The sequence below is a fragment of the Panicum virgatum genome, chromosome 8K, assembly GCF_016808335.1.
Source record: "Panicum virgatum strain AP13 chromosome 8K, P.virgatum_v5, whole genome shotgun sequence".
In the NCBI taxonomy this organism is placed as follows: Eukaryota; Viridiplantae; Streptophyta; class Magnoliopsida; order Poales; family Poaceae; genus Panicum; species Panicum virgatum.
The window spans coordinates 42,176,763-42,190,567 of NC_053143.1; the positions used below are offsets into that span (position 1 = coordinate 42,176,763).

The 13,805-nt window shown below is 48.7% G+C and overlaps 1 protein-coding gene across 2 annotated transcripts; it reads right to left on the minus strand.

Moving 5' to 3' along the window:
- Positions 1–325: 325 nt before the first annotated feature.
- Positions 326–12,582, minus strand: LOC120644730. 2 transcript variants are annotated; one of them, XM_039921421.1, is made up of 4 exons: positions 12,422–12,582; positions 11,036–11,113; positions 4,964–5,050; positions 326–4,014 (listed from the first exon to the last, which is right to left on the minus strand). In XM_039921421.1, the coding sequence occupies exon 4, from the start codon at positions 4,007–4,009 to the stop codon at positions 710–712; it is 3,300 nt and encodes a 1,099-aa protein (XP_039777355.1). In that variant the 5' UTR covers positions 4,010–4,014; positions 4,964–5,050; positions 11,036–11,113; positions 12,422–12,582; the 3' UTR covers positions 326–709. The 2 variants fall into 2 exon arrangements, with proteins under 2 accessions (XP_039777355.1, XP_039777354.1); XM_039921420.1 differs by having other exon boundaries at positions 4,964–5,097.
- Positions 12,583–13,805: the final 1,223 nt, after the last annotated feature.

The following is a 13,805-nucleotide window of genomic DNA, read 5'->3' on the forward strand; positions in this document are numbered from 1 at the left end:
TTCAAATCCTACCGCAGGCTGCCTCGCGTTCTTAGGAAGTGTTTACATTTGCATGTGATGCGGCATTAGTGATGAGAAAGGGTTCCCTTCCTTTGGGACAACACCAGGAAGGTTGAAAGGCAAGCTGCAGACTACAGTAGCTGCTTTGCAGTTTGCATGAACTGCAGCGCAACAAACAGGTTATTTTGAGTAGAGTAGTTGAGAGCGGAGTGGAGTCGGTTTTGAGCGCGGCCAAACGCGGGCTAAATTTACAGCTCTCCGTGTTTTACCTGTCCAGGTTACAGCACACTATCGCACAGTTTAAGCACATCGCAACAGCAAGAAATATAAGTTCCACGCTAGCATCATAATAATTAGCTTTTAACCATTCAACATGTCATGTGAGCAGCCTGGCGAATCAGTGTTACTTTCACCGATTTTGCAGACCAATGTGATTAACCGCCGCAATCGACCAGACTTGGTGGCACTTAACAAGCACCAGAACATAAGTGGTTTACCCTTGCTACCAGATCCCACCCCACAAGAGAACCAGGCCTCCCCATAAACATATCATGTTTATGGTAAGGCTAAGCTAACGAGCATATATGTACATCCAATTAATTGGCAGCCGAACTCGAGACAAAATAATTCTAGTGCGAGTCTAACTTGGGTTAAACTACTTCAGAGTCTGCTGCAACATTTGTGGATAGTAGTGGTCGTCGTCGTCCAGTCAGGTGTCCCTGTACAGGAAGGAGTCAGGGACAGAGGCAGGGTCGAGCTCGTAGAAGCCCCGGAGCTTGCCGCCTTTCTCTTCCGTTAGGAGGATCGAGGGAATCTGGTGGGAGAACCTCAGCCTCTCGCTGGCAGGAACCTCCAGGACACCTTTTTGATTGTCGAGTCTGAACACGGATCGGTACCCGCTGACCTGGGTCAGGAAGATGAGCTTCGTGCTGTCTTCAGTGCGCTCGACGACCATGCAGATTGCGAGGTCACAAGCCCCAGCACTGGATGGAACCCAATCAGGCGCCCAGTTCATGTAGACGGCCCAGATGTCACCTGATTCCGGGAAGATTGTGACCTCCCACTTCCTGCGGGTATCTCTGGCGCGTACTTGATGAGAGAAGGTTTCGTTTGTGTTGTACATTGCTCTCCAGGTTCGAACCCTGAATGTGCCGCAGCTGATGGGTATGTCCTGCTCCAACCACTGCTTCTCCTGCTCATGTTCAGGGCAAGCCTCGAGCCATATCAATTCCACCCTGAAAGGTTCTTGCTCAACTTTTCTTACCCAGGCATAGAACTTGGGGAATTTATCAGCATCACTGAACAAGGCCCATATTTGTCCACGTGCAAACTTCTCACAGGAGCGACCTTCTTCAAAGCTGTGGAAATCTGAATCAGGATATGTATATACGTTGGGGGAAATGTTGTTTTGCAGAGAGAAATCACCAAATTTATTGGCATCACCGGCAGTTTTCTTGGAGGTTGTATTTTGTTCAGGAGACATATCTTTACGATTATCTGTAGACATCGGGTGGCAACCATGTGCTTCAGAGTGATTCTCCTGAGCAATTTGCTCATCTCCAGGATCCGTTCTATGGCTTGTATTGCCAGTGGTCATATCAACAAATGTGTTGCTTTCTTTCTTGCCAAGAGACATGTAAGAGTCAAGAGTAACAGAAGAAAATGCCGCATCCAGGTCAGCAGGGAGACATGCATTGTCAAGTTCCAGAAATCCTACTGGGACACCAACCTTTTCATTTCCTTTTGTCCGATAAAAGGGTATGCTATGAGAAAATCTGAGAAGCTCACTCGATGTTATCACAAATGAAGATTTATCCTTAGCTGTCGCAAATAAACTGACAAATCCCTTGATCCTGACCAGTGGGATAACAGTGGCACCATCACTGACCGACATATTTGATAGGATTTCCACAACCTCGTACTCATATGATCTATGGTTATCTGCATCAGAGCTCCATTCCATGCTCCAGCCCTTGTAAAGAGCCCACACCTCACCCTTATTAGGATATATGACATACGAATTCCTTTTTTTACCTTTCGTCCATGTAGCAATGTGAGAAAACATGGACCTGTCATGTGTTACATCACTTCCTTTCCCAAGGCGAAAGTTTCCACAGGCAGTAGGCAGTTCTTCACTGGTCCAATTCTCTTCAGCTTCATCCATCGCATCGTACTCCAGCCAAGTCAAATGCACTTTGAAGTTGGAGGCATCAAATTTCTTTATTCGAGCATAATACCTTGGCATGCCATCAAGATTATCATAAAGGGCCCATATCTGCCCAACTGCAAACAGATTGATATCCCTGAACTGCTCAAAATTGAAGATATCTGGATCAGGAAAGGTTACCAACTCAGAATAGGAAGCTTTCTTTTGGCCCGCAGTTTCAGGAGCTTCATCCTTGATATTGTTTTGACCATTTATATCAGTTACAGGAGCTTCTTCCTTGAAGTTTCCCTGATCACCTGTATCCGTAGCTTTTTCCGTCTCTTGGATGCCAACATTGCGGGAGACATGAGGTGGATCTGATGGCCCAACATTAGATGGCAAATCATTCTTCCTCTGCCTCTTTATGGTATCTATGTTCAGGAAAATATTTCCATCAGCATCTTGCTTCCTCCTACCTGACCTTCGGGTACCAGAGGATCCTGCAGCACTGGGTACTGTAGATGCATCTTCTTTATCCAAGTTCCTTCTGTCAGTGATGTTTGGATCAACAGAATCTGGCATTGATCTTCTGCCTGCCACATTTATCCTAGGATCTCCATCTGTTTTTCCACCTACAGAAGAAAGCTTTGCAGAACAAGGCACATTCGTGGCATCTGGCTCCACTGATGCATCTTCTCTAACCGACTTTTGTTTGTTGACAATGTTTGGATCAGCAGAATCTAGCATTGACCTTCCCTGTGTATTCCCATTTTCAGATGGGACAGAAGATTTAGCATCTTCCCTAACCAACTTTTGTTTGTTGACAATGTTTGGATCAGCAGAATCTGGCATTGACCTTCCCTGCATATTCCCATTTTCAGATGGGACAGAAGATTTATCTTGTTTCAGTGTTGAATATTGAAATTGCCCCATTGATGTTTCCGGTTGATTAGCCTTCTTATGACAACCTGGCCTGCTATACCCATTCATGTATTCATCATGTTGGTATTGGGAGACATTCATCCTCAGCTTCACATCTGTGTCTCCACCTGCAGAAGGCTTCACAGGATGAGCCTGTTGATTTGGAAACATGCGTGAAGGGTCTTTGGAACCATTTGGCTTCACATTGGTGTCTCTACCTGCACATGAAGGCTTCACAGGGTGACCTTGTTGACCGTGACTGTCACGCTGTTTAGGAAACATGTTTGCAGGAACTTGGGAGCCGTTGGGTACGCTTGATGAAGTGGGTATGGGCTGCTCATACAGATTGTATGCAAAAAAATTCCTTCTGCAGCTCATACAGAGGACCATGGTGTTCAAGATATTGATGAGGTACTGGTATCGCATCTGACAATGTGGGCATATGGTCCAAAATGCTTCACCAGGTCCAGGCCTGCTCCGTTTGTTTGATTCAGTCTTCTTTGATGACTGCTGCTTAGCTGGCTTTGGCACATTTCTAAATACATTCTTCCTTTTCAGGTCATACTGAGATCGTTTTGTGGGATCACATAGTACAGAGTGAGCTTCAGCAACCAACTTGAAAGCTGCTTCAGCACCCACGAAACAATTTTTATCAGGATGAAGTGAAAATGCAAGCTTGCGGTACTGCTTTCTTATCAAGGCTTCATCCGCTCCTTCCTCCACTCGAAGGATTCCATAGAAATCTATCTCTCCGTTCACCCTTAACTCTGCTGCGCAGTGCACACTGCAGATGGTTAACAGCTGAGATGCATTTTCAAGCTCTGGAAAAAGCATTTGAGCTTTAAGTACAATCTTCTCTGCACCAACAAAATCTTTGTTTTCCATCATCTTTACAGCAATTTCCCTGGCCCTTACGGCCTCTTCTCTATTGCATTCGATCATATTCTCTGTAAATTATGGCACAAAATTGCATCAGATATATGCTCTGGAGAAACGTCATTCATTAAGCAGAAGCTATTCGAAAGTGGAAGAACACCTTTGGAGCACTTTCTCAAACAATATTTTCCCAAAACCTTTAATGCATCAGACCCAGAAAATTTATAAGACAGAAAACAATGTAATTGAAAACATGCCTTTAAAACCATAGCATTAGTAACATCTAAAATACACATTTTTTTTAATTCTATAAGAAAGTACTAGTGTCGAACTTAAAATGGAACAATAAAGAACTATGCAACTTCAAGGAGACATGCAGAATCGTGTAAAAAATGTCATCTTCTTCCCAACATAATTCACTTGAGTATAGTGAGGAGTAAATAGTTATGTTAATAGTTAAAAAGCATGAGGAGTAAAATGAGATCAAGAATGAAAGAATACTCAGTGATTCTATCTATAACACAATCCAACCAATACTTTTCTTACATATGCTGATATGCAGAACAAATTCATATATTAAACCCATATGATCTTGCCCATAATTGTTATTGATAATTTGAGTACAATTCCATTCTAGGTATAAGGTATTTAGCTGCACAATTATCACATGAGGGAAGGACCAAGAATGATCCAAACACTCATTCTAAATGAAGAAAAGAGAAACTCTCATTCCAAATGAATAGCAAATCCACAAGTATGTATATGACTTAAAAATCATTGCAGCATCTGAAATAGCACCAAGTCAACAAACAGAAGTGAACATACAAACATACTGAGACTGTATACAATATATTCAAATATCATTGTAAATAACATGCTTTCCAACAGAACCAATGACACATCATCACGAAGGCAATGATAGAGTAACAGGAGATAAAGAAAAATAAAGACACGTAAGTAAAGCATGGACAAGATCAAAATCAACAAAATGAAAATTTACATAAGTATGGTATTGCTTACAGTGTCACGTTAGAGTGGAGCACTATTCTCTATCCTCTACGCGTATCAACTTTCTTGGGGAAGTAGATATGCGGCTTCTGCGGTTGGCTGTCATCAAAGAATTGCACGAGATAGTAGGTGTCGATGGGCAAGATCTGTTAACATAGTTTGCATTATGCATGATTTAGTGACTAAAAAACATTTGCAGATGAGTTAAGGCACTCAAAGTAGAAGATAGTGACAACAAATACTTGGATAATTATTCATTTTGCTGTTAAACTAGCCAATTCTAGAGAATAGACACAATGAAGAAGTCACCGGGAAAAGGTTAACATGAGCTGCCAATCAACTGTAATGCAGTGTTCGAAGGGTTGAGAAGGAGTTTGATGGGGCCCAAGCAATAGAATTAAACAGGAGGATGGAAAAATTATCCAGTTGATGCAAACGATATGCAGACTAACTGTGCAGAATCGTAACAAATATGAAAAAGTAACAAGGACTCTCAATAGCTGGAAACAGACACTAGCAGCAATAAGGTGCATAACATACAGACTTCAATTTCACCAATACTCCTATATATTTTAGGTGTCCCCACTTCTCCAAACAGACTAACTGTCCAGAATCATAACAAGTATGAAAAAGTAACAAGGACCCTCAATAGCTGGAAACAAACACTAACAGCGATAAAGTGCATAACATACAGACTTCAATTTCACCAATCCTCCCAGATATTTTAGGCCTGTAGAAAGGTAGAGGGAATAGGGAAACACCGCACGCCCTATCCGGGGGGGGTGACCTCTCATTATATAGCCAATGTGGCTTGCAATACAAGAAGGTGTACACGCCCAACATGGGCCGCCCAATATGGGCCTCAAGTATACGCACACAGCTATACATTCTATCACCCGCCCTCAGTCGAAGCATCAGGATTCCGGATGCAAAGGCTGGACCAAAAATCCTGAAACAGCTGCACAGGAAGCCCCTTCGTCATGATATCAGCGAACTGATATTGTGACGGCACATGAAGAACACGAACTTCGCCGAGAGCCACCTTCTCGCGGACAAAGTGGATGTCGATCTCAATGTGCTTGGTCCGGCAGTGGTGGACCGGGTTGGCAGTCATGTAGACAGCGCTGACGTTGTCGCAGTAGACCACGGTAGCCACCTTTAGCGGAACATGAAGTTCCTGAAGGAGTTGGCGCAGCTAGCAACAGTCGGCGACCACATGAGCAACAGCCCGGTACTCGGCCTCCGCACTGGACCGGGACACCGTGGTTTGTCGTTTGGATGACCAGGACACCAAGCTGTCTCCAAGGAAGACGCAGAAGCCTGATGTAGAGCGGCGGGAGTCGGGGCAGCCTGCCCAGTCGGCGTCGGAGTAGGCGACCAACTTGTCAACCGGCCCAATGCTGATGTGGAGGCCGGCTGACAGGGAGCCCTTCACATAACGAAGTATGCGCTTGATCAGCGCAAGGTGAGGCTCCCGGGGGTCATGCATGAACAGACAGACTTGCTGTACTACATATGCGAGATCCGGACGCGTCAGGGTCCGGTACTCAGAGGGGTCGGCGACAAGAGGACCCTCTGTAGCCGAGAGCTTGGCGCGAGTGTCAACAGGTGTCGACATCGAGTGACACTCGGCCATGCCTGCCCGCTGGAGTAGATCCAGCGCGTACTGGCGCTGGCTGAGAAACAGCCCGTCGGAGGAGCGCATGACGGAGATCCCGAGGAAGTGATGCAGCTCAACAAGGTCCGTCATGGCGAACTCGGAGTGAAGACGAGCTGTGATCCGCCGGAGCAGGTCCGACGAAGAAGCCGTGAGGATGATGTCGTCGACGTACACCAGCAGGTAGGCGGTGGCACCTCCCTCCTGAAGTACAAAGAGGGAGGTGTCGGTGGCCGAGGCAACGAAACCCAACTGGCGAAGGTAGGTAGCGAAACGCTGGTACCACGCCCGCGGAGCCTGCTTCAGACCATAGAGAGAGCGCTGCAGCAAACAAACATGGTCAGGATGAGCAGGGTCGACGAAGCCAGGAGGCTGCTGACTGTAGACGATCTCCTCCAGGCGTCCGTGGAGGAAGGCATTCTTCACATCAAACTGGTGGATCGACCAGTGTCGTGAAGTAGCGATGCTGAGGACGACCCGGATCGTGGCAAGCTGAACGTCTCGCCGTGGTCGACGCTGTGCCGCTTGGTGAAGCCGCGAACGACCCAGCGAGCCTTGTGACGGGCAAGGGTGCCGTCGGAGTGGTATTTATGTTTATAAATCCACTTGCCCGTCACAACATTGGCACCAGGGGGCTTGGGAACGAGCCGCCAAGTGTCATTGTCGACGAGCGCCTGGAACTCCGCAGTCATGGCAGCCCGCCACTGCGGATCCGCCAGAGCAGTCCTGTAGTTCCCCGGGATCGGGGAGACGGGAGTAGCGGCGAAAGCCATCTGAGCCGTAGGTCCCGAAGACGGGGGGAAGCCGTAGCGCTCAACAGGCCGCAGAGAGCCTGTCTGAAACCGCGTCACAGGCCGGCTGACCAAGGCCGGCGGTGGAGGAGGCGGGGGAGGTGGCGGTGGAGGTGCCGCCACAGGAGGTGCAGCTGCTTGACCTGCAGCAGCAGGCACAGGTGCCGGTGGCGCAGCTGCTGGACCAGCAGCAGCTGGCGCAGGTGCTGGTGGAGCCGTAGGAGCCCTCGGAGTCCGACGCCGAGTGTACACCCGGAGTGGAGGAGGGCCAGCCGGAGCTGGGGGAGGGCCGGCCGGTGCCAGGCCGACAACCGGCCCAACCTGGAGAACAGCAGGGTTCTCGAAGAGCTCCAGGTGAGCATGGGGGCGCGGCTGCTCGACGTCGACAAGCGACGGAGCGACCGCAGTAGGGGCCGCTGCTGCAGTGCGAAGCACCGGCGCGGCGTGACCTGAAAGAAGAAAATCCAAAGAGCTCGGGGGCGCACTGGATGAGTCAGTACTGAAGGGAAAACGGGTCTCGTCGAACACAACATGGCGAGAGATGATGATCTGCCGAGTGGTGAGGTCGAGACATCGGTACCCCTTGTGAGAAGAGGGATAACCAAGGAAGACACAAGCTGTAGAACGTGGAGCCAGCTTGTGTTTGGCAGTGGCAGTCATGTTGGGATAGCACAGGCAGCCGAAAACGCGAAGATGGGCATAGTCGGGTGGCTGGCGGTATAGCAGCTCATAGGGAACGCTGTTCTGAACAGCAGAGGAGAGGCGCCGGTTTAGGAGGTAGGTCGCCGTAGCGAGGGCCTCGGCCCAATACTTGGGCAGCATGCCGGCATGGATAAGCAGGGTGCGAATGCTATTGTTGAGGGTCCGAAGAACGCGCTCGGCTTTACTATTCTGCTGGGAGGTGTAAAGGCACGAGAGCCGTAGATGAATGCCTCGGGATGCAAAGAAGGCGGCGAGAGCATTATTGACAAACTCAGTGCCGTTATCAGCCTGAACAGCTCTAACGGGAAGGCCAAACTGTGTCTGGGCAAAGATGCAGAAGTTGGTTAGATGACCAGGCAGACCAGCAACCTCGGACTTGTGAACAAGAGGGAAAGTCCAGCAAAAATGTGTGAAATCATCAAGAACAACGAGGTAATATTGAGCACCCGAAATACTCGCTACAGGAGAGGTCCAGACATACAGTGAACTAGTTCAAAGGGCGTAGTGCTGACAGAACTAGAGGTATTGAATGGCAGACACACATGCTTGCCAAGTTGACATGAATAACAGAGAGTATGCCTAGATTTATTACACTGGATGGAAGCATTATTTCTAAGCAACTCTATGGTGGCGGCCCCAGGATGACCAAGACGCTAATGCTAGAGACTGGTGGAGATGGCGAGGCTGGCGTGTGGAGCTGCAGAGCTGGCGGGGACGGTGTACAGGCCGTCGGAGCTATTGCAGCGAAGAATCAAGCGACTGGTCGGGATATCCTTAACAGAAAAACCAAATGCGTCAAATTCAATAGTGCAATTGTTGTCTTTAGTGAACTGACGAACTGAAAAGTTGCGCACTAGGGAAGGGACAACAAGAACATTATGAAGAGAAAAATTGGACGCGTGGGTGCTACGTATGAGCTGCCATGACTGGAACCGGGATGGTCTGACCATTGCCCACGGTGATGAACGGATGAGAGGGGGGGTGGCGGGAGAGAAGTATACCATTCGACGAGTGCATGTGGGAGGTAGCGCCAGAGTCCATGACCCAGGAGTTAGTTCTGGAGCGCCATCTGGTTCAGGGCGGCAATGAGGCCGGCCTGATCCCACATCTGCGGAGTGGAGACTTGCGCTGGGGCGAACGCAGTGTGCGCCTGGGGGTTGGCGCCAAGGAGGCCGGGAGTGCGCCCGCCCTGTCTGCCCTGCCACCCACCGTGGCCGCTGGTCCACCCGCCCTAGCCGCCTTGCCAGAAGCGGCCAGCCTGCTGACCCGAGGAATCCTGGGGGGCGTACGGGTTGAAGCAGAACCAGGGTCCCATCGGGCGGTACTGGCCTCCCTGCGGGGCGCCCTGGGCGCCAGTCTGCGGGCCGCCATTGCCCTTGCCTCCTTGGCCACCAGATCGGCGACCCTTGCCACCGCCCTTGCCTCCCTTCTGCTTGGGCGCGCCGCTGCCTCCGCTGTCCCCGCCCTTGCTGCTACCACCCGTAGTGACGCCCGCGAAGGAGGAGCGGCAGCAGAGACTGGTACAGCAGGAGGTGGTGGAGGCGACGAGGGCAGTGGCCGCCGTGGTCTTCGCGTCGTTGGCGAGGCGTAGCTCTTTGAGGGAGAGCAGCTCGTGGGCACGCGTGAAGGACGGAAGATCCTTGGCGTTGGCGATGTCGTCGGCGGTGGAGTCGAAGCGAGGGTTGAGGCCGCGCAGGAGGCTGAGGACGAGCTGGGAGTCAGAGGTGGGGTTGCCGACCTGTCGAAGAGCGGCAGCCTTCGACTTGAGGCGCTGGCAGTACTCGTCGATGGTGGAATCCCCCTGCTTGAGGGTGTGGAATTCCTCGAGCAGGAAGACGGCGCGGGAGGCCGTGTTGGTGCGGAACAGGGCCTTGATCGCGACCCAGAGTTGGTTCGCGGTCTGGTTCTCGTTGGTGGCGGCGAGGTCGAGGACGGAGTCGTCGACGGTCCCGAAGATCCAGCTGCGCACGCAGCACTTCGCTACGTCCCAATCTAGGTCGTTGGGCTGCGCAGTAGTGCCGTCGATGTGGCGGCAGAGGCTGAACTTGCCGCACAACGCCGTGAAGAACGAAGCCCACTTGGAGTAGTTGGCGCTCTTCATGTACAGGGTCACGGGAACGTGAGCCTTGACGTTGACGGTGGTGTAGGGGTGGACGATGACGGCCTGTGTTGGTGCGGCAGGGAGCACAGGCGAGGAACCGTCCTTCCCGGCGGCGGAGGAGGAGCTCATGGCGGCGGCCTGGATCAAATTGATCCAAGGGCGGCGGCCTGGAGGTGGGCGCGGCGCGAGGGTTTCTGCGCCCTAGGGGAGGGGACGCTAGGAGGGGAGAGGTCTGCGCCCTAGGTCAGGGGCGCAGCGAGGGGAGGGCGGCGCCAGGAGATGGCGCCCTAGGGTAGAGAGGTGGGGCGCAAGGGGGAAACCCTAGCGCAGGGAGGGAGCGGAAGCGGAAGGCCGATCATTGCCTTCTCTTGATACCATGTAGAAAGGTAGAGGGAATAGGGAAACACCGCACGCCCTATCCGTGGGAGTGACCTCTCATTATATAGCCAATGTGGCTTGCAATACAAGAAGGTGTACACGCCCAACATGGGCCGCCCAATATGGGCTACACGCCCAATATGGGCCTCAAGTATACGCACACAGCTATACATTCTATCAAGGCCAAGCAGTTATGTGCTACCCTCATTAACAGTATAGCCCTGCAACCCCTTACCAGTTACTGCATATTAACCTCTTCTACTTTTATTGCATAGAGTCATCCCTTTCCAATAAGGCAAATCTAGCACTTTCATTAAAAGCTAACATAGCTGACAAATGGCCCAAATCCAAACAGGCATGTAAACTGACTGAGACTAATAATTCTGTGTAATATACATCTTTTTTCATCTGCAAGCATGTCAAGAGGAAAGGAAACTATTATGAACAGGGGTTACCTGGTGTGCACATGAAAGCCCACAGCAACACCATGCCATCCCTGTGAACTGTTTATGATTCATGGCTCCATTTTTTCTCTGTAAGAAATAATTGTTATCCAGTGTCACCCGCACAATTGCACAACATATTTCATGACTAAAACCATCCACATATGTATATCAATAAGTTGGCATGCATTGAATCATGTGCTATGTTTTGTGCCCTCTATTGTCTCTCAAAAATTGGACCTTAAATTCTGCGCAAAGCATAACATTAGATGTGTTCAAGCTATGTAATTTTCGGAACAGTGTAGTATTTTTTTTAAGTAAGAAAATTAGAGAAATAAACACGCGCGCACAGAGGGTATCGCGGGTATGAACAGAGGATGCAAAATTCATAATGAAACATAAATGGTTTCTCCAGCCAATGCACTGTCACAAGTGTACTCGTGTTGTAAAAACAGCTCTACGAAGTGTAATATATAAGTGGCAATATTCACTACTACTTTTCAACAAGCATTCATTCAGTTAACTAACTCATACTGACTCTAAAGCATAATCAGCCTGACCATAGGTCTAAACTCTAAATGGCAATCACAAGACAAAAGGTAGGAGGCCGGATCATGCTATGTGGCCTAGAAGACCTATTTCTGAACACTTATTATTTATGCATCTAATTCGATTGACGCCCATACAGAGTCTACAATCAATATGCACACAAATATCTATTTATGTACCTCCAAGATCCAAAAGCAGATGACCCTAGAAACCAAATCAGATGTTCAGGCAAAGCAATACACCACGCACAACTAAATCAGAAAATATAGGCATATAGCACCAACATTGCCCCAAATTTATATAAACCGTCAAATGTCAAATGATATTTGCTAATTCCTAATACATTGAATAAAGCCGTCAAAAGCTAAGCATTCCCCCAAACCTACGTGTACCAATTCCTCATACAGCTCATCTCTGCCCTGGTTGCCCTTCGTTTCACTCTACCCCCATTCTCATCACCACCGCGCTGCTCTGCCTTCCTACAGAATCACGAACTCTCCAGGCACGAGAGGTGCAGGGATTGTCTCGCGAATCGAACACGAACCAAAGACTCTTCTCGCGTTCCCTGGCCCAAAACCGCAGGACGCTTCGCCGGGTCCCCCAGGGCACCTCAAGCAAATGCTCGCGGCCGGGCTCCGCTCGCCCCAAAATGCTCGCCGCCCGACGGCAACCCTACGCGACGCACGAGGATCCCCGACCTTCCCCCGCGACCCCGCGCCTCCCTCACCCTACACGGATGTCGATTGAAGCGCTTATCCCCCACGAGCGCGAAATGCTGGTCGCGGAGTGAGGAGACGATGCGGTGGCAAACGAACTCCACCAGGCTTTGGATGAGACACGGTGACATACCAGTAGCAAGCCGTCGAGGTCGGTAGATCGTGCCGGTGCTCCGGCGTGCCGTCCGTCGCCGCAGGCTCGCAGCGGTGGGCGGCGGAGGGTGGAGGAGTGGCGCGGTGGAGGTTCGGGGGAGGGGAATTGCGGGGATTTTTGCTCTAGGGCTTTGTATATTCGGCTAGTGCAATTACAAATTTGGCCACCATAAGTGTAATGACTATTTTACCTCTAAAAGAATGAATGAGTTGAGTGGGGCAGGTAAAATGACACGATTCTATCCTTAAGTGTTGCCTAAAAAATAGGGTAGGTAAAAGAGTGATTCTATTCTTGAATACAAAAATGACTATTTTACCCTTCAAATTAAATATGTGTGATGAGTTGCTTCAAACTACACAATGTTGTGTTGCACTTGAAAAAGGAAAAATGTATACATAGACTACGTAAAAGTAGAGAATGGTTGCTTCACCATTAAAATAAAAATAATATGAATGACTACACCTCAATTGGAGTATGATATTTTTTTATATGGTTACACAAATCATTGCAGGCAAGTGTGCGCATATTATATGCCTACAAATAAACTTTTTACATGACAAATGTGGTTATAAATAACATTTATGTGTGTATAAGGCCAGTCTCAATGGAGGTTTTATTGAGAGTTTCGTGGCATTAAATTCTATATCATATCATCAATTTTGCCGACACGGCGAGGAGAGAGAAGGAGGGAGTTTCATAGGTGAGAGAGGAATTTCATACCTATAAACTCGATTGGCACAGTTATTTAGTTTTTAGTCTAGGTAATTGTGTCATAAAACTGTGTATTGAGACTTGCCTTATAAACATTATAATGTCATAAAGCTTTCCTTGTGCAAATTTTATGACAGTACCATTTACATTTAGTAAGATGCCACATTAGCAAATTATATAATACTCCCTCCGTTAAAAAAACAAGTCACTCTAGAATTCGAAATTTGTCCAGAGAAATGAGTCATCCTAAAAATTTTAGGACAAATTAACAAAAAGTAAAATAACAATATTTGCCCCTATTTATTATCCATATTTGACAATAATTATTTTTTGCATTTACATGCACTTTCTAAATATGATAGGATGACTTGTTTTTTGGGACAAATTTGAAATCGAGTGACTTGTTGGCGGCCTGATGCAAGTGGTAGTGCTTGCCGCCTGTGAACTGAGAGATCACAGGTTTGAGCGGTGGCCCCTACACATTGCACGGTGTATGGGAAAGACCTTCTGCTAATAACCTCCCCCAAACCCCGCGTAGTGCAGGAGCCTGCAGTGGATACGTCTTTTTTTTTATGTGGCATCTTACTAAATGTAAATGATATTCTCGTAAAATTTGCACCAGGAAAGGCTTTATATATATATATATATAACA

Bases quoted from the DNA above. Each gene is read 5' to 3' on its own strand.
- LOC120644730 (XM_039921421.1), bottom strand. From the start codon at position 4,009: ATGATCGAATGCAATAGAGAAGAGGCCGTAAGGGCCAGGGAAATTGCT.